General features: G+C 55.9%; 6 protein-coding genes across 6 annotated transcripts; 1 reads left to right on the plus strand and 5 right to left on the minus strand.

The window, feature by feature from the left end:
* Nucleotides 1–279: 279 nt before the first annotated feature.
* MIMI_R707 (Uncharacterized protein) lies at nucleotides 280–1,287 on the plus strand (the record flags this gene model as incomplete). Its single annotated transcript, XM_032025253.2, has 2 exons — nucleotides 280–328; nucleotides 380–1,287. The coding sequence occupies 2 exons, from the start codon at nucleotides 280–282 to the stop codon at nucleotides 1,285–1,287; spliced, it is 957 nt and encodes a 318-aa protein (XP_031878080.2).
* A 681-nt stretch (nucleotides 1,288–1,968) lies between these two features.
* Nucleotides 1,969–3,894, minus strand: mfs1-2 (MFS glucose transporter mfs1; the record flags this gene model as incomplete). Its single annotated transcript, XM_032025254.1, has 7 exons — nucleotides 1,969–2,166; nucleotides 2,219–2,299; nucleotides 2,353–2,825; nucleotides 2,881–3,328; nucleotides 3,384–3,390; nucleotides 3,446–3,797; nucleotides 3,846–3,894. 7 exons carry the CDS (start codon nucleotides 3,892–3,894, stop codon nucleotides 1,969–1,971), a joined length of 1,608 nt encoding a protein of 535 aa, XP_031878121.1.
* Nucleotides 3,895–8,266: 4,372 nt separating this feature from the next.
* PAP2 (Poly(A) RNA polymerase protein 2) lies at nucleotides 8,267–10,623 on the minus strand (the record flags this gene model as incomplete). The annotated part of the gene is made up of 4 exons (XM_032025255.1): nucleotides 8,267–8,545; nucleotides 8,594–9,302; nucleotides 9,350–10,394; nucleotides 10,476–10,623. The coding sequence occupies 4 exons, from the start codon at nucleotides 10,621–10,623 to the stop codon at nucleotides 8,267–8,269; spliced, it is 2,181 nt and encodes a 726-aa protein (XP_031878079.1).
* Nucleotides 10,624–11,281: 658 nt separating this feature from the next.
* On the minus strand, nucleotides 11,282–12,181 carry CGGC5_v014956 (putative NADP-dependent mannitol dehydrogenase; the record flags this gene model as incomplete). The annotated part of the gene is made up of 1 exon (XM_032025256.1): nucleotides 11,282–12,181. The coding sequence occupies one exon, from the start codon at nucleotides 12,179–12,181 to the stop codon at nucleotides 11,282–11,284; it is 900 nt and encodes a 299-aa protein (XP_031878086.1).
* Nucleotides 12,182–13,777: 1,596 nt separating this feature from the next.
* CGGC5_v014957 (uncharacterized protein) lies at nucleotides 13,778–14,239 on the minus strand (the record flags this gene model as incomplete). Its single annotated transcript, XM_032025257.1, has 1 exon — nucleotides 13,778–14,239. The coding sequence occupies one exon, from the start codon at nucleotides 14,237–14,239 to the stop codon at nucleotides 13,778–13,780; it is 462 nt and encodes a 153-aa protein (XP_031878172.1).
* A 1,089-nt stretch (nucleotides 14,240–15,328) lies between these two features.
* Nucleotides 15,329–20,097, minus strand: CGGC5_v014958 (putative RNA-directed DNA polymerase from transposon X-element; the record flags this gene model as incomplete). The annotated part of the gene is made up of 16 exons (XM_066153177.1): nucleotides 15,329–15,372; nucleotides 15,568–15,593; nucleotides 15,645–15,678; nucleotides 15,768–15,785; nucleotides 15,836–15,880; nucleotides 15,932–16,041; nucleotides 16,095–16,136; nucleotides 16,340–16,366; nucleotides 16,423–16,458; nucleotides 16,701–16,735; nucleotides 16,790–16,843; nucleotides 16,905–16,972; nucleotides 17,220–17,236; nucleotides 17,414–17,667; nucleotides 18,395–19,189; nucleotides 19,246–20,097. 16 exons carry the CDS (start codon nucleotides 20,095–20,097, stop codon nucleotides 15,329–15,331), a joined length of 2,457 nt encoding a protein of 818 aa, XP_066007528.1.
* Between the last annotated feature and the right edge of the window lie 515 nt (nucleotides 20,098–20,612).

Genomic DNA, 20,612 nt, shown 5'->3' on the forward strand with positions numbered 1-20,612 from the left:
TAGGAACTTCAAGTGTGTCTCAGCGATGCAGAACTACTAGCTACAGATGGAGTCAGGACCGCAGACGATTCATCGGCTTTACGCTGCCGAGAGTGGCTCTGTGTTCGTTCCACGACGCATAGCTAACGTAACGAACGGCCGAAGGTCCATCTGTGCTTCTCCGCCCAATGTGAGGCTCCCGAAGCAAGGGACGAACGGCTTGAATACATATACGACATACGATGCTCATATGTGCCTTCGTCTTTGCTGTCAGAAATTACTCGAAACCAGCGCGGAAACATGACCGAGAAAATGTTACAAGTCGAAAGAGTTGTCCAATCAGACAGAGGTACGATTCTCAATCCAAGCCGTGAGCCTCGCCACTCTGACTCCATCTTAGTCTGGGCCAGTCTCATCACAAGCATGAGCTACCTCCCGGGGCTCCTCACCTTGCACCATTCCCTCGTCTCCTCAAACACAGTCTACCCCTTCATCGCCCTGCACACAGACTCCTTCCCCGAGGAGGGCCGCGCCGCCATCGCCGCCCGTGGCATCCCCCTCCACCGGGTCCCGCGCCTCCGCCCCGCGGGCACGAGAGCCTACACGCGCGAGCCGCGCTTCGAAGACACCTGGACCAAACTAACCGTCTTCTCCCTCACCGCGTACGCTCGCGTCGTCCTCCTCGACTGCGACATGCTCGTGCGCAGGAACATGGACGAGCTGATGACGCACCCGCCCCTGAACCCCGCTGCCGCCAGCAGCACCGCCGGCACAAAGGTCTTCGCCGCCGGCCACGCGTGCACCTGCAACCCGCTCAAAAAGCCCCACTACCCGCCGACCTGGGTCCCGGCCAGCTGCCCGTTCACGGCGCACCACGCGGACCCCGCCGCGGCGCAGACCGACGGCGCGGACCGCGCCCCGCGCCCGCTCGGCCTGCTCAACAGCGGCCTCCTCGTCGTGGTCCCCTCCGTGGCGCAATTCGGCGCGATAGCGGCGCGCGTCGAGAACGCGCCTGCGGAGTGGGTGTTTCCCGACCAGGACCTGCTTGCGGAGCTGTTCCGGGGCCGGTGGGTCGGGTTGCCGTATGTGTATAACGCGCTGAAGACGCTGCGGTGGCGGGGCGTGCACGACGTCATCTGGAGGGACGAGGAAGTCAAGAATGTCCATTACATCCTCAGCCCCAAGCCCTGGGATTGTTGTGAAGACGATGGTGCGGAGGGCCATGACGAGTCGCATCGGTGGTGGTGGGCGGCGGACGGGGAACGTAGGGCTCGGGAGAAAGCCGATGGGATTGCGGACGGGTACTGATACATGCGGCGAAATAGGTGGCATTGTTGCGCAGGGAATGTACAACCATATGTCGTCAATCTAGCTTCGTGATGTGTACTTCACCAGAGCAGAATGCAACACGATGTAAGACATGCAGCACAGACAAAAGTAGGGCCCCAGAGATACTGGTTACTTACACATCACAACTCTATCTCCTGTTCTACCGGATGGAAATTGAGCGCGTGTGGAAGCATTGCGGATCTTGTGCTTTGAGATTCAACCAAGGGATGGTTTTGGGAGATCTCATAGTAGTGCACCCCCGCCGCAAATGAGAGATCGTCATTGTGTGAAGCAAGAACTCCGCTGAGTCGACAGCGTCAGATTGTGTACAACGGACGTTCAGCCTTGCTAGGCAGACGGTGCATCAGAGGTCCCTGTGACTAGACGAGTGAGCCAATTGGTGGTAGTCCGAAGTGGTTAATAACTCTGCGGCCGGCAAGCCGCTGAAGTGCCATTAACTTCATATTATGTTTAGTAAACTTGCGAAAGTAAGCAAAACCCAGACCGTCCTTTGAGCGCATTACAGTGGTATCTTTGCCAAAGTCATCGATCCCATCCGCCTCCTCATCCCTCCTTCATCCCCCCGTATTTTCATCGTCGTCATCCTCCTAGACATTCACCGCGTAGATATTATATATAGCAAGTAGACGAATCGCGTCTTTAAACGGCGCCGGCACCCTTCTTCTCGGTCTCGTGAGCGACGTCCTCTGTCTCGATGGCGCCGTGGGGACGGGCGACCTTGAGGTTTCCGGTGGCGATCTCGTTCTCGAGCTCGTCGAGGCGGGACTTCTTCTTGTGGGTCTTCCAGGCGGGGAGGCCGGAGTTGAAGACGTCGTCCATCTCCTCGAGGGTGAAGCCCTGTTTGAGCTGTTAGCGTCCAGTAGATCGAATTGCGAACAAGCATACGAACCTTGGTCTCGGGAGCGAAGAAGGCAGTGTGGAGGAAGGCACAGGCGTTGAAGGTGGCGAAGATGTAATACATCTTGTAGTTCTGTGCAGATGGGTTAGCATTCGTCTTCCGGATAGCTTTTATCGTGGACTTACAATGTTCCACAACAGAGGTGGCACGGCGAACGCCAAAACCATGTTCCAGAACCAGTTAGTGGAGGTCGCAAGAGAGACGGCCTTGGCGCGAATCTTGCTGGGGAAAATCTCGGCCGGATAAGTCCATGAAACGGGACCCCAGGTGGTGGCGAACGTGGCAACGAAGAGGTACGAGCAGGAGACGACGGCGGCTGAGACGGAGTGGTTGTCGACAATGATCCAGGATACAGACTCGTTCTCGGTAGTGACCAGGTCGCCAACGTTGGCTTGGCCGTAGTATTGCTGCAGGGCACCGGAGATGAACAACCAGGTCATCATCATGAAAGCTCCGCCAACGAGTAGGGGACGACGGCCAATCCTGTCCATGAAGAGGATGGCCGGCAGGGTGAGGGCGACGTTGATGACGTATTGGATGGAGGCGGTCATGAGCGGGTTACCCATGTTGGCGCCTTGCATGATGTAGACGATGTAGTCTATTGGATGTCAGTTTCTCATCTTCCTACTTCGAAGCATCGACTGTCAACTTACACATCATGATGTTCATTCCGCTCAATTGGGACCACATCTGAATGCTCATGCCCAAGAGCACACGCTTGTACATGCGGGGGGCTACAAGCGCCTTGAAGCTGTTGATCTTTTCCTCGCGCTCGAAGCGGAGAGCCTCCTCAATCTCTTGATACTGAGCAAGAACCTTGGGGTGGTTCACGTCGCCGTGTCCGTGGAGGCTCGCGAGGACTTTGATCGCCTCGTCCCAGCGGTCGTGAGCGGCGAGCCAACGAGGACTGTAGGGACAGAAAAAGAGACCAAAGAACAGGATGATGGCAGGCACCATTTGCACGCCCCAAGGAATGCGAAAAGCTGCGGTTGGCTGATCTGGGTCATTGGGGCCTCCTCCAATACCCGAGGCAGCCCCGTATTGGATGAAGTACTGAATAAGGATACCCCAAGTGATGGCCCATTGTTGCAAACTCACGACCTAAAGAAGTATGAGCATGGCAATGGTTAGAGGGAAAACCTCGTCAAGAACTTACGCGACCACTGTGAGATCGTTAGCATGACTCTCCTGAAGTTCTCAGTGTTTTTAATGGCTTACCGAATCTCCTTGGGAGCGATCTCTGACTGATATACAGGCACGATGGATGAGGCAATACCGACGCACATTCCAGCAATGACACGGCCGACGCAGAGCATGGCGACGTTGACGGAAGCGCACTGGAGAATGGCGCCAAGGATCCAGAGTAAGCAGGAGAATTGCAGCGCGATCTTTCTGGAGTACTTGTCGGCGATGAAGGAGGAGACGAGGGAGCCGACGAGGGAGCCGGCGGGCATGGCGGCGGTAATACCACCCTGGGCATATTCCTTGGGGTCATTGAAGTATCGCTTGTATGCCTGAGTCCCGAGAACACCGCTCATGGAGCTGATATCGAAGCCGAAGAGTCCGCCACCTGGGCATGGTTAGAATTGGCAGAAGTGAGAACGAGGTTGGAGCGTACCAATGGCGGCAAAGCCGCAAATGGCGTAGACGTTAGTAAACTTCCACATATTCACGGCCGCGCGTGGCGAGTCTGTGTGAGGTATATCCAGTTGTGTTGTCGTCGGAGTACCAGTCTGTGTAGGACAGGTTGCGGGATGTGTGATGAGATGGACTGGGTTGATGAAGGGAACCCTCGTGGTTTTCTTCTAGAGGGCTCGCAGGTGGGCGCGTCCGAAAGTTAAAGTAGCAGTCTGGAAGCAGGGCAGGGGAGGACAAGGCAGAGACGGGACGGTGCAGATGTCTCATGTAATGAGCTCCGAGTCACAAGCTGGAAAGGACGCGACCCCCGTCGCACCGGGATGCGGCGTCGACTGACATTGGACTGGACGGTCTCGGCAGAGGAGGAACCCCTGGGCGATGGATTGGACGGACCGAATGCAAAAGTTGGCGCATGGGGTTGACCAGGTTGGTGTGGAGGATTGGCCGTCCCGTGGTATACGATCGGTCAAGGGTGGATGGACGCAGGCGTGGAGGAAGCGAGAGGGTGATGATCAATCCTTGGAGTCGGGCGAGGAGGTTCGAGAAGGATGGTCCAACATGGCGGGGAACAGCCAACACTGGCAGTGTGCGTCGTGGGGAATCAGGAGTTCCCATCTCCTCACCTCTGATCCCCCAAAGTGCCATCCATTGATGATCCGGGGACTGGGATTGGGTGTGGGAGGCAAAGTGCGGAGAAGGGCAGCAGCGTCAGAGTCGCAAACCTAAGTGGGAGAGGGGCAGAGGGCTGGCGGTAAGGGGCTGCGAGTGGCCGAAGACATGGGACGATTGGCGATGGTGCCGCCAAGCAAGAACAAGGCCAAGGGCGTGAGCCTGCAGCGACATTGCAGCGACATTGCAGCGAGACGAAAAGCTCGGCCAGATCCAATGCCACACGGGCGGTGTTGGTTGCCTTGAACCGTGAGCCTTGGGAGCTGTTGGATCCTGAATGTCTCATGCTGTGCTCGTGTTGGTGGTGCTGCAAAGATGAGTACCGCCGTTCATCGTACGTACGGATCCATAGGGTAGGATAGGCAGCCTGGTCTGCCTTGTGTGGTCTGTCCAGTGTCGTTCGTTGTGGTCTGGCTGTTTGTTAGTGAAGTCGCCAAAATATTGAGCCCCGCAGAAAAGACAGTGGAGTGGGGACGTGGAGAGAGCTCCAGTCACCTCAGTCGGTGCAGGCATTGGATCCTTCAGTGTTCAATGTCGGGTACGTACCTCCGCAGACACCACACTCACCCTCCCTCGTGCGACGGGCCAATCCTCACGGCCGCTTTTCCCCGCACCCGAAGGAAACGTGAATAGCCACAAAAAAGACACACATGCTACCAATAAGGCAAGGCATATAGTGAGGTAAGTTAAGGTACTTTAGGTACCTTAAGTCAAACCAAACGACCGCACAGACTGAATGACAGGCAGCTAGCTCTTTGGCAAATGATACCCGGACGGGAAAGACACGAGGAACAGACGCCGTCCAAAGTGCCCTACCCTGCGGTGACAGACCGGGCCAAAGACGGGCAGATGTCGTACCACCGTTGGCGCGTCCTTCCTTCGCCTTCGTTTCGCTGTCCCGTGATCTGTAGAATTGGACAGAAGAGCTAGCCTCTTGGCAAAAACCGCAGCAGTGCTCCACGCATGGCTCCTGCTTCCCCGTTCCTCACCTCTCTCGTCTTTGCGGGCATGTAACCATTCACTATTCCCACACTGTGACTCGACATTCCCCCCTCCCTATTCGCTCCCTTCACAAGCCACCGGCCTCATCTTACATCCTCCCAAGACATCCCCTAAAGCGGTATCAACAGTAGGCGACCAGCGCCAGCCCGCCTCTCTGCCGCCGTTATGCCGCAGCTACTACTGCACATCAAACGCCCTCCTGCAAGCCACCCACCCGCTGTGCCGCGATCGAATCGAAGCCCTCCTCCCCCGGCCAAGATCGCAAAACCTGTACTGCAGACCGCACACCGCGCCCAATCCACCGAGAACACGACCGCGTCCATACCTCGTGACTCCTGTGCCACACGCTCGCAGAGGACAAATACATCATTTCCTCACAAATCCATTGCCTGACGGAGGGTCACCAAACATCTCATGCCACCACCCAAGGTATTGCACATAATGAATACATAAGGCACCTCTCTGCTTGATGGAGCACATGCGGGGGAATGCCCCCCGAGCTCGACCGGGAGACCCACAAACGTCTGCCTCCCGTCCTTGTTTTGCGGGCCATTTGTCGGACCACATCTCCGAGACGGGTCGTTCATACCATGTACATCAACCCAGACTTTTCTTCTGAGATACCCATTGGCTGTCGTCGCTTCAGGCTCCATTACCTAAACTGAGCCCACTGAAAGCTCGCCTGCCTCCCGCACCTTGAATGGACCGCTTGCGAAGAAATCATTCAACCCGTCGCAGCTGCCCATGCCCACGCTTTTCCGTGCAGAATCCATCTGGTCAACGGGAGAGAAAAAAATTTGCAACGTCCTTCTTGGCAGACATGGTGAGAGATCCGGAATCCCAGACCACCCTCTACCATCGCGCCGAAGAAGACGATTTTGCCCTGGCATCGGCCGAGGCACGCCGCAGACGACCCGAAGTACGGCCCACCACCGGATGGCCCCCCATCACCAACCTGTCTGCTGAAGATCGATAAGTCGTCTACACTACTGCACCTCACGACCCGACTCATTTCACAAAGTTCTTCTTGTCACTCTGCGCAGGAAAAACTGAAGACCTTTGCGGCGGCCTGCCCACGCCTCGGTCACTTGCGCGCCCTCTCATACTTGGAGGAATCCGCGCTGCAACGTTACCCCGAAGTCTGAGTTACGTGCTCCAAGTATCTCCGTCTTGGTCGCTATCAAGCTACAGGACATCCTCATTCCGTGCATTCTCGCGCCGATTCGGTGCGACGCCCATGCCCCGGCACGACAGGGCCTACCGCAAGAAACACGAAAGCGAGAAGCTTTCGACAATGTAACCCCCCCGTCGGCCTGTCGCCGGGACCCCGATCTGTCAAATGCTGCCATGCACGCCTGCCAACGGTCCCAAGCAAACGGTCCATCTGCTTCGTCTCCATCTTGCCTGGTCAACTAGCCGCAACCACCTCGACGTGATCTCGGCGCTGCTTCGCTCCGATTGCAGGCTCTGCGAACCTCTCCGCATGCTGTCCCTTGCCTTCGCGGGGAAAGCTGATGGTCAAGGTACAGCCTCGCAGCTGCCTGACCAACGAAGCCAGCCAGCGAACGCAGAGGTCGAAGATGTCCTGCCTGAGCTCGTTACCCTGACAAGCTCCCAGTCGGGAATCAGTGGCAGCGAACTCGGCGGACAAGGGACACCCGGCTCCTCCTCATGTCAGCACTCCTCTTATTCGTCTCGGTTGCGGCTTGGCTGTCGTCAGCGCCACCCTAGGGCTGAGCGGCAGACAGTCTACTCATTTCGCCTGCCCGTGAATAGCATGCTAGCAAGCTCTGCGACGAGATGGCACCGGTGCAGGGGTCGGTGTCTGGCAGAACGTGACTTGTCTCCATGTCGCAAGACTCATACGGGAAAGTCCAATACTCGACTGGCCTGATGGACAGCCAAATAACATGCCTAAGACTCATCTCGACGATCGTTCACTGCCGCTCAACCAGGTCTTCCATGGCCGCCCTTTCATGGCATGCACCATACAATCCACTAGGTCCAGAGACCGTTTCCTCTCCACATCCGTGCACAAGGCAGCAGAGTGCAGTGAGAAAAGCGGCGGCGCCCCGAAAGGACGCTGCCAGGTTTGCAAGTCATCACCGGACCGGATCCCCGTCGCCAGGGACCCAGACCGCCTCATCGCGAAGAGCCCGCGCAAGCTTCCGAAGAAGCTGCGAGAACAGTCCTGTGAATCGTCAGTATGAAATAGGGAGCGCAGGCGTTGGCGTTGGCGTTCTACCGCTCCCGCGATGGGGACCGGTAACGCTGCATCGGTTAGCTTTCTAATGTAGAATGTCCTTTCTTTCATTCAATGCCCACTAGGGCTGGCCCGTGCCGTGAAGAGTTGGCGGCCCGTACCAGAGGACGTAGAGAGACCCGGGCCTGTAAAGTCAATCCATGCCGCCAACTTCCCCGTTATCATACAACTCGTTTCGTCAAAATGAAACTGCAAAAACCTCTGAAAGTCTCTAGCCCGGCGCTGATCGGTCGGGCGGAGGGCAACGGGGGTATCGATGAAAACAACCGCCTCTCCTGACTCCATCTCCGTACTACTTTCTGTACGGAGGCCTTGTCCGTACCCCGTGTAAGCAACGCAGTGTGTATAGCAAATGTTCCTGTAGCCTGAGAAGTCCTCCCCACAACATTCGAAGAAGCCCGCCGAATTTGAACAACATCACATGTCGAACCATCGTTCACGTCTCTCGATCGCGCCATCATCTTCAGTCACTGGTCGTGAAGTCTGCGAAGGTGTGCGCGCTGGTTACGGAACGATGAGTAGTTGCCGGCGTAGATCGCCTCCAGGATGCTGGTCGGCTGGCTGGCGCGGGAGCCAAGCTGCGACAGCTCTGCCATTCTCTTCTGTAGCCTCTGGTACGCGTAACGGAACTCTCCCAAGATGCGGCCGGCGTTGCTAGAGCCGCCCGAAATGTCGTTGGCAGGGTTGTTAGGGTCAATCACGGAGAGTCGGTCGCGATTCTTGTAGACGACATCGGGAACTTTGGTCTGATGGGGGTGTTAGGACCATGCCAACGCATCGGACGGGGGACGTACCTTGTGCATGTAACCGGGAGGGTTCAGACGGATAGCCGTGTTCGTGTAGTCGAATCTGTTTCCGTAAAGATCGAAGAATTCCATGAGCATTTCACCAAGGTGATGCTCAGGGACGAGGTTTCGGCTTTGAACCTGGGGCATGAGCTGAAGCATGCTGACGACCATGCAAGTGACGGTGAAACTGCCGATGCCTCCGTTGACAGGCTCGTTGAGGCCACGCATGACGAGGAAGTGCTTGATCATGGTGACGAGGATAGGCATTGCCGGGTACTGTTCCTTCCACGCAGCAAATGTCTTGATGGCTTGGGGACCATCAAGACGGTCAAACGAGATGTCGACTCTCAAACCGGTTTGGGTGTCAATGTACTTGACCAGGGGCACCTTCGCGTGACCAATGAACTCCATGGTGCTGTAGTTGGAAATTCTACAGCTTGACAGGAACTTGCCAAAGTTTCTGAGGGGCTTCATACCAAAGAACTCCGAAGGACCGCCGTTGATCCAGCGCTTAGCACAGACGACCAAGTCCATGTCGGCCGTGGGAAGATACAAACCTGACATGAACGATCCAAACGGCTCGAGATCGTGGTCTCTGTAGTTGCGGCTCGTTCTCAAGGCCCTGCGAAGCTTTTCGACGAGTCGGCTGCGCATGGCATGCTCAAATTCACGAGGCCTGACCATTTCGTAGAAATCCACAACTTCCTTGTGCAGCCTTAGACGGGTCAGTATGGGGCTGCCGGGATGGACTGTCAAACTCACCAAACGCTCATGTCTGACGACTTGGAATGGTCTGCCTTGATCCAGGGCGTAGGGTCCTCGTGTCTGGTGACTTGCCATTCGGGAAGTATGTCACCACCGACGGGCATCTTGTTCACCTTCCTCAGAGGGCCGTAGGTGGGTGGTTTGATCTGGTCATCTACAGTGCGCTTGCGCGAGCCGAGTGCGTCGTCGGCCACGACTGGCTTCGGAGGGAGGGCCGGTCGGTTGCTGGCGGAGGTGGATGGCGCCGTAGAAGCGGCAGAAGCGTTGAAGTGACCGTTGGAGACCTGGTCGTGGCGGGGAGCAGTAGGCGGCTCTCTGAACACAGCAGCGGCAGGCAGGGAAGGAGGGGGGGGAGGAGGAGCAGGAAGGGACGGCGGGGGCGGGGGAGGAGTCGGCGATTTGGAAGGAGGCAGAATGATTTCCTCCTCCTCGCCATCATCGCCACCATCCATGTCAAAGGAAATAAACTCCTCGGCCTCGGTGCTCGCAGCTAGCTTGTCGGCAGCAGAATCGTCGACGCGAGCTTTGCGAATCATCTTGACCATGTCCTTCTTCTTGCGCTCCTTGTCGGCGTCGGGCGGGGGAAGTGCAGTGTACGGATCTGGGTTGGACCACTTGGGCACGCTGTTGCCGCTTTCGTCGTTGTCGTCGCGGCGGACGCGCTTGTTGGAAGGCTCGCTCGAGTCTTCGTCAGAGTTGTCCGAGATGTCCATGTCGGCCTCTTCGTCGTCCGAAAGCTCGTCTATGTCGCGATACTTGGCGCCGCCATCGGCGTCATTGACGAGATTCTCATCGACGCCGTCGCGGCGAGACTTCAGAAGCTCTCGCTCAGCCGGAATGATTTTCTGATATCCACCACGACCTCTGCCATAGGGACCGCCGCGGCCGCGACCGCGACCGTTTCGTCGCGCATTACCTTGTCCAGGACGGTAGGAGTCGCCGATGTCGCCCACGCCGGAGGGCTTGTCCATGCGGAAAGTGAAGTCGCCCTGAGGGGGTCGCGAGTCGGGTCTGTAGCCATCATAGCCACCGGATCTTCGGCCTGTGTCGCCTCCTCTGTAAGAATCATAGTGGCCGGAGTGCCTCGGTGGTGATCGAGATCGGGAACGGCGGCGATACTCACGGTCCTCTGGCCAGGGATTGCGCCAGCTATCACCAGCCCCGGGAGGACCCTGGTGGCTTTGGCGGGACTCGTAGCGATCACGGCCATGGTTGCGATTGCTGTCGCGATTACCTCTCCGAGGTGGGTATGATGGTCTGTATGAGCTCATCGTGTACGCGTTGTGGTGTGGATACTGGTGTTGACGCGTTGGACTTTGAGCAACAGCACTCGGCACTGAAACAAATTTCGGGAGGGCGACGTCAAGATGGGACCCAGTCCGAGAATTCAAGTGCCCTAAGATAGGCGTATCGATAACGCCACGTGATCGCGACTAGCCTTATCTAAGGTGCGGTAGGTGCCTTATCTCAAGTGGGGTCGTGCGCAAAGCCTGTTACCGACCTTTGTCTCACTGCTGGTGTCCGTTTTCAATTCTTCACAGGCAACACTGAAGAAGCAGGCAGGTGTCAAACTAGACAAAGGCTGGTCGTGCTGCAGAACTCAGCAGAGCAAGGTGCAACCTGCAGTCAGAGATTGCATGAACACAGACAGACAAAACCTGCTCCCTCAGGGTGACTGCCAGGACACAAATAATTGGTTCTGTTTGCTTGGGTTCTCTGATGGATGGTCTGCTGCCCTACAAGAGCTCAGACGAGCCCAAGATCTTTTGTTTGTCACCTGCCAACTTGGCATCATACAATCGGGTTCAAGACTTCATTTGAGAAAAAGCGGGGAATATGAAATATTCTATTCAAATCGAATGCACCTCTGTCTACTTATTCATCCAAGTCCAGATCTTGCCCTCTTTTGACCCATCTACAGACCCTGCTCTAGAACACAACACCTCCGCCGTCAACCACCAGATCACTTCCGTTGAAATAGCTCCCTGCCTTTGAGCAAAGCATCACGACAACCCCAGCAACCTCCTCCGGCATGCCCATCCTGCCGGCCGGGTTCCTCTCTACCCACATTCTTCTCGCCTCGGCCAGTCCCTCGCCCTCGTTCAGCACGGTGTCCATGTATCCCGGACTGATGCTGTTCACGTTGATCCCGTAGCCGGCCCACTCGGCCGCAAGACTGCTCTTCAGCATCAACAACGCCCCCTTGCTCGTGTTGTATGCCGACTGCGGCTGCGGGAAATTGACCCGGTGCGCCGAGATACTCGCCGTGAACACGATCCTTCCGCCGCGCCCCTGCCGGACCATGATCCTCGCAGCGGCCTGCGCGCAGATGAATGCGCCCGTCGTGTTAATGTCCAAAATCTTGCGGAACTGCGCGGCGGGCATCTCCAGCGCGTGCACGCAGCCCACGACACCGGCGAAGCACACCAGGTAATCGACTCCGCCCAGCGCCTCGGCAGCGCGCTCCATGGCCTTGCCGACGCCCTCTTCGTCCGTGACATCGACGGACAGGGCCTCGATCTTGGCGTCGGGGAAGGACTCGCGCAAGGACGCGATTGACGTGACTGCGTCTGCGGATGTGACGTCCAGGTCGAGGAGCATGAGGCCGGTGAGCCCGTGCTGGAGCATTGCCCGCACGACGGAGAGGGCGATGGCACCGGTGCCGCCTGTGGCGACTGCTGTCCCGGGGAGGGCGAAGCGGGAGATGGCGTCGTCAGAGACGGATGCTGTGCGAGCTTTTGCGCCGGGAAGACCTTCCAGGCCGTTGGCAAGGGTCATGAAGGGGATTGCCCGCTTCGAGAGCTGGTCGCGGGGCGTGGGGTCGCCCATTGTGAGAGTGGGTTGATTGCAAGGATCCCGCTAAATCAAGTGCCTTGGTGAAGCAGAGAAACGTGTGAGATGCAAAGCGAAGCCTTGGATGAAAGATCAAGTTGACGACAGGGTGAGGTTAAAATGCCGGGACGCTTCGGGGCGCTGGAAACCGGCCTCGATATGTCACTGTCATGCAAGGGGGTGACAGGATGCCGGAGACGGCGGGGTCGCGGAGGACAGTCGCCCGATGCGGGTCCGTGCTGCCGGCGGCGGGTTTCCGACGGCGGGGTCGTCCCATACGTCACGGCGCTGGGGTTGTTCAATTCAGTGTCAGCATCTCTGCGTGTGAAAGAGCACTCTGTTCTCCACTCGGCCTTTGCAGCTTAAAGCTCCTCGGATGCCTATTCAAGGTCTGTTGAAACCGCGTAATCGAATCCTTGCTGCTCAGACTGTTGAGCCACACGCTCGGACGCTTGCGAAATCATCGTCCACCAAGTTGCGGTGCCCATACTAGGGATTCTTTCAGCTAGCAACCAAAAGCAGATCTCTCATGCTTTAATGCTCCGCCTTCTCTTTCCCCAGCGGTTCATCACAGTACTCGTCCTGAGGTGGACTCGTTGCAATTTTGCATCGAATTCCTGAGGCCTGCCGCGTTTCGATCCAGCCGTTGAAATTCCAACCTTTGGATCTATGACATATACCACTTCATACTTGAGAAGATGGGGCCGAAGTGTCATAATGGTTCTACGCTTTTTTAGCCATCTTTATTTTCACCAATCTTTGGGGCTTCTTTGGGGCTCCCAAATCAATGTCTAGACAGGCCCATGAGAAAGAAGGGCGACAGCTCAGACATAGCTTGGCTAGACAAGTCGTCACGGGCGCAAAGGCTACATTCTTTAAATATGATTGATAACCAGAATAAGGACCTGACCAATCTTCAATACCGCAAGGGGTTTGGGCCTCGAAAAGTCTGCTCTTGGAAAGCGAGCCTTGAGGCTGGTGCGAACGATTCCTCCTCTGGCCGCGATTTGGTCAAGTCGACAAGCACCCAGGATTAAGCATCTCAGGATTCAACAGCTATTAAAGTCTAGACTATCATCAATTTGCCTCGGGTTGGCAAGACTTGGGTGTTGCTAGAAAAGAGTCCACCGTAAGCTGACATCCTACGACCCATTCCCCCAATCAATCCGCAACTCTATTTCCGTTCTTCTAACTCTCGATAGACGGACGCTGCAAAGTGCGTGAGAAGAGACCTTGCTATCGTGTAGGCTAAGGGCCCACGTCCAGACCGCGTTTGTCACGTTTCGTCCATTCCATCGAGTGAAGCACACTGCGCGCCTCATAACGAGTTACGGAAAGAGGGCGAATCTTCAGATCATTTGCACCTGTCGAAGACTCCATGGACAAACCTTCAAGATTTTGGAACCCGGCTTTGTAACCTTGACGAGAACAGCGGTTGGAAATGCACACTGGTTTATAACGTGGTTTCTATTAGTACCTACTCAAAGAACCTAATAATATCTTTCTCTTCTCGTATAGTGAATAGATGTGTCGAAAACACCTGAGCGTGTTCAAATTGTCGCAATAACTCCAGCACACCCAGCTCCTTGGTCTCTAAAAAGCAGCAGGGTCTATTGGGACGTTCGTTTCGAATGTGTTGTCGCAGAGGAGGTGTAGATATTTCGGCGACGGCGGATCGGGGTCGAAACGTACGCCGAAACCCCGTTTCCAGCGTTCTTTCCAATCGCTCATTGTCCAGTCCTTTCTCTCTTCAACCAGTTTCTCCACATCCCATGCCTCGCCCACGTCGAAGTTGCACTTGACAATGGACTTACCCGCCACGATATCTTGCACTGCTTGCGGGAAGCCTTCAAGAACGTGCCACTTACTCAGACTTCCGATATGGGCCCATCCGTCTAGTCTCCTCGTAACCCACGACAATGAAGGGAGAATCTGCCTTTCCAGAGAGAGGTCGACTGCGGCTTGCCATGCAGCATCGCGTTGCACGACTGTGCGGAAAATCTCCGAGCACTTTTGGTCTCCCTCGAAGGTTAACGTGAAGGCGCCAGGCGGCATTCCGGCGGGTTCGAGTTCGAGGGCTTCCAGGATCCAGAGTGCCACAGGACGAGACACCGAGTCCGCCCAAACGCCATCGTTGGAGTCGTACGGCCTCACGTGAATGTTACGACCATCGAACTGAGTCTTTCGATGAAAGTGCCAGTCCCCTGGTTTCACTTGCAATCTTCTTGCAAGTGAGCATGAACGCCAGGTCAATGCGCTTGCCGTCTGCACATCTCAGCCTGTTGCTGTTGAAGTCCAAGATGTAGCCGCCCTCAGACAAAACGCATTGAAGATAAATCAGATCCCGCACCTCGCGCGGAATATCAAATATATGAACCATAACGATAGATGGTAGAGAAGTGTTGGGAAAGGATTTAGCGGTGATGGAAAATGATGCAGTTGGTGGATGACAGGAGAGGTGAGGATTGGGGGCTAAGCTCGACTGAGGAAAGGCACTAAGCTTATATAGGATTGGGCGTCGGACACACATTGACTGTCCTGTTTCCGGCTGCAGCTGTACCTACAGTGGAGACGGCGCGAACTTTCCGGCGTGGCCTGAAAGGTCAGAAATCCTCGAGGTTACGCCCTCGCCCTCCAACAAGGAGTCATTGGTCACAGCTATCTCCAGGGTGACTCACGGGCTCCGGCCTGGTCGTAAGCCAGACGCTCTACTCGACACTTACTCTCAATTTCTCACCAAGGTGCGGCCTGTGGATCTTGAGGCCAGGCAGGAAACATGGTTTGAGGCAAGACATCATTCACATACAGGAGGGAGGCATTTCTTAGCGGGTCAAACGCTTTTATTGAGTTTGTAGTTACGACGCAGCCCCCCCGCAAAAAGACTACGGCAAAATTCACCCTATGCGCGAGCACAATTCTGGAAACACTGTATGGGCACTTTGACCTGTGCCCTCTACCAATTAAGGAAAACAGTACAGAAACCCCATACGTTCCTGCTGGCAGGCAAACCCTCTGAACATCACCTACAGTTCTAGTTAGACTCAGGTATACCAAGAAACAACGATCTTACCGCACAAAGTCGAACGCGCGCCCTGGCCGAATAGACCGGCGGAACAGCAACGGCTCCGCACGTAGCGGGGCCGATCACATCGGGGCCGAAGGGGTCACTGAGGCTCTCATGGCTTGGCCTGGCAGAGATTAGCATAGGCTCGTGACCGCGAATTGGCTGATATCAACTGACGACAGCTTCGCTAAACCTTCCAGCGAGGTGCTGCGCTGACTCGGATCAGCCCAGATCTAAGATACAGAAGGAACTTTGACTCACAACGCCACCAAACGGAGATGACTCCTCAACCAAAGAGGTCGTCGCAAGAGGTTCTCACAGCCAGAAGCATAAAAAGCTCTGCTGCTTAGAGAACACATTAGCAAGGAGCAAGAAGCATGGGGATTGATGCAATACCTGCGCGCAGGGCCTTGCGCCCATCCCTCTTCCTCTTCCTCACCCTCAAACCCATGTTAACAACCTGTCCTCATCTGAGAAGGAGTGTGAACTGAGGAGCATCACACGAAGCACAGGTCATACCTACAACCCACAAGAAACCTGAAGCATCTTTAATTAGTAAAGCCTATGAGATTCCAGAGAAAACATACCTTCACGATGTCGGCACCCGACCCCGCGTACAGATACCCTGAGCCCTGACGTAGAGGTTAGAGTAGTGACTAGCTAAAAGAAGTTACACTACCTACCAGCGCGCCTATCAACACAAACAACGCGCGAAGGCTCGCCATAGAGTTTAACATCGATCAGATCGATGAAACCCGCTCTTTCCTCGCGCAATCCGAGACACACAGAGAGCCTGCATGGAATTTACTTAGTGTATATACTATCATATATCCTATGTCTACTTACGTATGGTCGGAATGACGCTCAAGAGAGATCTCATTAATACCCCTATAGGGGACCTCGCGACGCGCGACTTGATCAACGGCAAGCGCGCAAACTTAGCAGCGGAGGTGGGTAGGGTACTCGCGCACCCTATGGAGTGGCCCTTCTTTGAACAGGCCCTCCGCAATGCTAAGGCAGAGGCAGCCCTCTAGGGCTTCTGGGCAGTGAGCTGATGTTGAGCACTCCTTGAGGTAAAGTAACCTACGAACATCGGTGAGTACGGCTTGTGCCGACTGCTTGTGAAACTGTCAGTCAAACGCGCCTCTGAGATTTAGAATCGTGACTCACTTACACAGAGAGAACGTTGCTGACGACGGCACAGCTGCTTCTGGGCTTGTCAGCTCAGCGTACCACTTTGTTCGCGGACGACGCAAGGCATACCGAAGGCGTCAGCCGGCCCGATCGAACAAGAAGACTGCTTGAACCACTCAAGTCAACAAAGTACCAGACGGCCGACACATGGGGCGCTGCTCACCAACGACAGTGACGACTTGCTTCCAAAGAAGCCACTCTGGTAAGCAGGGTTCAGTGGTGCAGCAGCCATGACGAAAGGAGTGTGTCCCGACTTACATGGCGGACGGCGAAGCAGTGATGGAGACGGTGTTCTGATCGATGGTCAGCGGTGCGCTCGGCAAGCTGTGCACCGGAGGTGGGCTCACTGACGGCGGCGCGGGTGATGCGCGAGAGAGAGGATAGGTCGACAGTTCAGTAGTCTGCTTATGAAAGTGTCAGCAGGGAGACGTTCCTTGAGAGCCGGGCAAACGGTCGACGCACCAGTAATTGAGTAATCACAAACCACATCGTTGCCGAAGTGAAGTTGAAGATGGTGAAGTTGTCTGGTGCTTGGAGACGGGTCAGCACGGTTGGACGAAACGCGGAGAGCAAGGAGAGAACGCGCTGACTGACGTGCACATGTAAGTGCGGCTGAGGTTGGGAGAGCTGCGTGAGACAGAAATGGTCAGCCAGCTTCTCGTTGCTGAGGCGATGGGTAGGACGGACGGACGTGGTCGGAGACTTGGGAGGTCGTCAGGCTGGTCCAACTCGAACGTCAAGATGATTCAATGATCGGAGGGGGGAAGACTTACTTACGATCACGTGACCGAAGGCTGTGTGTATTGTCAGGAGGCGCGGAGTTAGGAGGTCTGTCGCTCTAAGCAGGTAAAAATCACAGTGAACGGCCAGAGGCCTGCGGTTGAAACATTTGAATTGATGGAAGCTGTCTACTCTATCTAGCTTTCGGCCTGATGGACAGCCATGTTGTTCCCCCAGCCCCAGCGTAAGACCCCCCCGTTGGCAGGTTGCCAAAGTCAGGGTTCACGAGGCGTTTTGCCGTCCATGCGAACTGCTCGAGCGAAAAGTAGCGGATCGCGAAGTTGGCAGCTAGCTCGGGGTAGTCGGTGACCAGGACGTGGAAACAGAAGACATGCATGGCGGCCTTCAGGTGCTTCCTCGGGGCGGCCAACAAGGGACATTCCATGAAGAGGTGCCTGGCGTCGTGAGGACGGGCTCCGCAGGGGCAGACAGAGCTGGGGGCCAGCTGAGATGTGTGAGTCAGTCGAGTTTTGGCGACAGGACTTGGGCTTGAGAACGTGGAGGGGAAAAAGAACAGAGGTGTGCAGAAAAGTCGATGAGAGGCGACGACGCCCGGGTTTGGGAACGTGGAGGGACGAGAACAGAGTTAAGACGAAAGTTCGATGACGTCCGATAGCGAAGAGAACGGTCGAGCAGACAGAAAGCTGACCGACAACGCCGAACCGCGGTGAAAACTCTGAACTTGTCCCGCCAGGGCCACGCAACCTGTGTGGGCTCATCGGCTGTGCAAGACACTTGTGACAGCATGTGCCCACAAAGAATGGCGCCAGAGGCGTGGCGAGCGGGACAGCGGGAGAGGCGTGTGATAAAGGCCAGTGGAAGAGGTGTGTGTGAGAGAGACAGGGGGTGCGGGAGAAGGGTGCAAGCCGTGGAGCGGTGCCCTCAGCGGTGTGAACAGATTTCCACAGTCTCGTATACCCCCGCAGATGGATGTGGATGGATCGAGGGTGGAGAGCCAGGTAGTGAGGGAATTAAGAAGAGGCGGGGGGACATTGGAGGGAAGAGGGGGAGAGAGAAAAGGGGAGAGGGAAGGGGGCGAGAGAGAAGGGGGGAGAGAGAAGAGAAGGGGCGAGAGAGAAGGGGTGAGAGAAGAGAGAAGGGGGGAGAGAGAAGAGAAGGGGTGAGAGAAGAAGGGAGGAGAGAAGAAGGGAGGAAGGAAGCACAGCACGTACCTTGAAAGACATGAAATTCAAGCATGCGTTGAGGCCATTGACACCTGTCCGGCAATGCAGCAGAATAGTGCTCTGAGCCTTGAGCAAGTCTTCGTAGATCTTGAAGTTGTGTTTCCCCCACGTCCCTCTGAGGGCTGGAGGGAACTTGTTGAAGTACCGATTCTCGCAGCTGCGTACGTTGACAAACTCGACCCAATCCGTCTGCATCTGGTCTGTGACGAGGTCGTCTGCAATGGACTTGATGAGTCGTCTGAGCTTCCTGTTCCTGGCACCCTCGTCGACCGGCTCTTCCAGCTCGAGCCGGTCTTTTGCCGGTTGCAAAACCTTGCTGTAGGCATCAGCTGCGGCAAGCACATAAGGGTGTTGGTCCGGGTAAGCCACACTGGGCTTCAGCAACTTGCCCCCGTACCGCGTCTCCAGGACCTGAGCCCAGTAGGTTCGCACAAGCCTGGTGAGGAAAACAGCAATCGTTGGCACTGCGAGCTCCTTGAGGAGGATGAAGCCGGTGGTCATGGCGTAAGCCCCAGACAGTTGCTTCAAGAAGTAGTTGTGCTCGCTCTCGAGCCTGTTGACAAGCTTGGCACTGATCGAGAGCCGGCACCTGCCACCCGGCGGTTTCCCAGATTCGGTGTACTTCCTCTCGTCATACCCCGCGAACCAAACAGGACATGCGTAGCTGATGATGGGGAGAATGGCGCTAGTGTATCTGTCCAGAAGCTTCTTGAGTCCTGGGCCAAAAGTTGACCCAGCAATGCGACGTAGGTTGAACATTTTCAGCCGGGCCTTGTTCACAATCTTTCGAGGCAGGGTCAGTCACAAGACAGACGGTGCTCATCGGCAGGCTCGCTTACCTTTGTCACGTGCGTTTCCCATGTCAGACGATAGTCCAGCCAGAGCCCGAGAATCTTGATGGCCTTTTCTGCCTTCGGAGGAGCATCTTTGATGTTAGGCATGCTGTCGTTGAACTTCTGCCTTGCCCTACAGAGGTGTATCACTTTTGTCTTATCAGCGGAGAATGTGGTGCCATCCTTTTTTGCAAAGTCAACCAAGGCGTTGTACAACTTTTCTGCGGCCTTGTTGTTCTTCTCGACGGAGTCGGAGACGATTAAGAAGGTGATATCGTCAACAAATGCGGCAATCAGAAAACGCTTCAGTTGGTACAGAGCAGCGTTTTCGTTAGAGACCAATCCTTTCTCCCTTATGAGCTTGTTGAGCAGAGGGATCGAGAAGAAGAGAAAGAGAATGGAGGACAGCGGGCTTCCTTGCGGGATGCCGATGTTCACCCAAAACTTCTTCGACACTGCTCCCTGCATGCGGACGGTTGTGCTTCGGTCAGTCAAAAACGACCAGACGAACATGATCATCCAGTCCGGAACGCCATACTCCCTCAGGATCCGTAGCAAGTGCGCACGGCGAACGCGGTCGAACGCGCCCTTGATGTCAAGGGCGTAAACGGACACATGGCGATCCTTGTCGCCATCAGTCCAGCTGTTGTAAGCAGCGTTGATCAGTGACTCGAGAGCTTGGTTGGTGTTTCTCCCTTGGCACCCATACTGTTCGAAGGGAAGTACGCCGGAGTTCAGCAGCCGACGCGTGAGTCTGACTGCGAACAGCTTTTCCAAAATCTTGGCTATGGGGCAGAGCAGGGCGATGGGCCGATAGCTTGTCGGAAGTCTCGGGTCCTTGTGAGGCTTTGCGATCATGACCGTAATCGCTTCCTTGAACCTGTTTGGCGCACCGTGTCGGCCAGCTCTCCAGGCTTGAGATCCATGAGCGCCGTGTCTCCACTGTTGATCTCACCTGTCTTAGGAACGAGCTTGTCTCTCCCATTTTGGGGAATCTTGTCTGCCTCGGCGAAAAATCGGTCGAGGTCGGTCTCGGTGTTCAACGGAAGCGACTCAATTCCCTTCAGCTTTGGCCCGACTTCAGCGCGCCAGGCCGCACGCGTCACCTCCTGCCAGCGATGGCGGCTTTCAGACGGGCGATTAAGCCGCACTCTGAGGGTTGTCCCCTAGGTAGATGCTCTGCGCTGCAGACGTTGCCATTGGGTTGCAATGTGGGGGGGCCCTAGTTGGGGAGGTGCGGCACGGCCCGTCCCGCTCGCGCAGCCCATCCGACGGTTCCAGGTTCCGTTCGAATGAGGCGCTCCCGTCATGTGTGGAATTCAGCTCCACGGCGGGCCTGACTTCTGCCTGCGACAATGGCGAACCTTAATGGG

This window comes from Colletotrichum fructicola (assembly GCF_000319635.2).
Source record: "Colletotrichum fructicola Nara gc5 chromosome Unknown KSG_Nara_v1_contig09, whole genome shotgun sequence".
Lineage (NCBI taxonomy): Eukaryota > Fungi > Ascomycota > Sordariomycetes > Glomerellales > Glomerellaceae > Colletotrichum > Colletotrichum fructicola.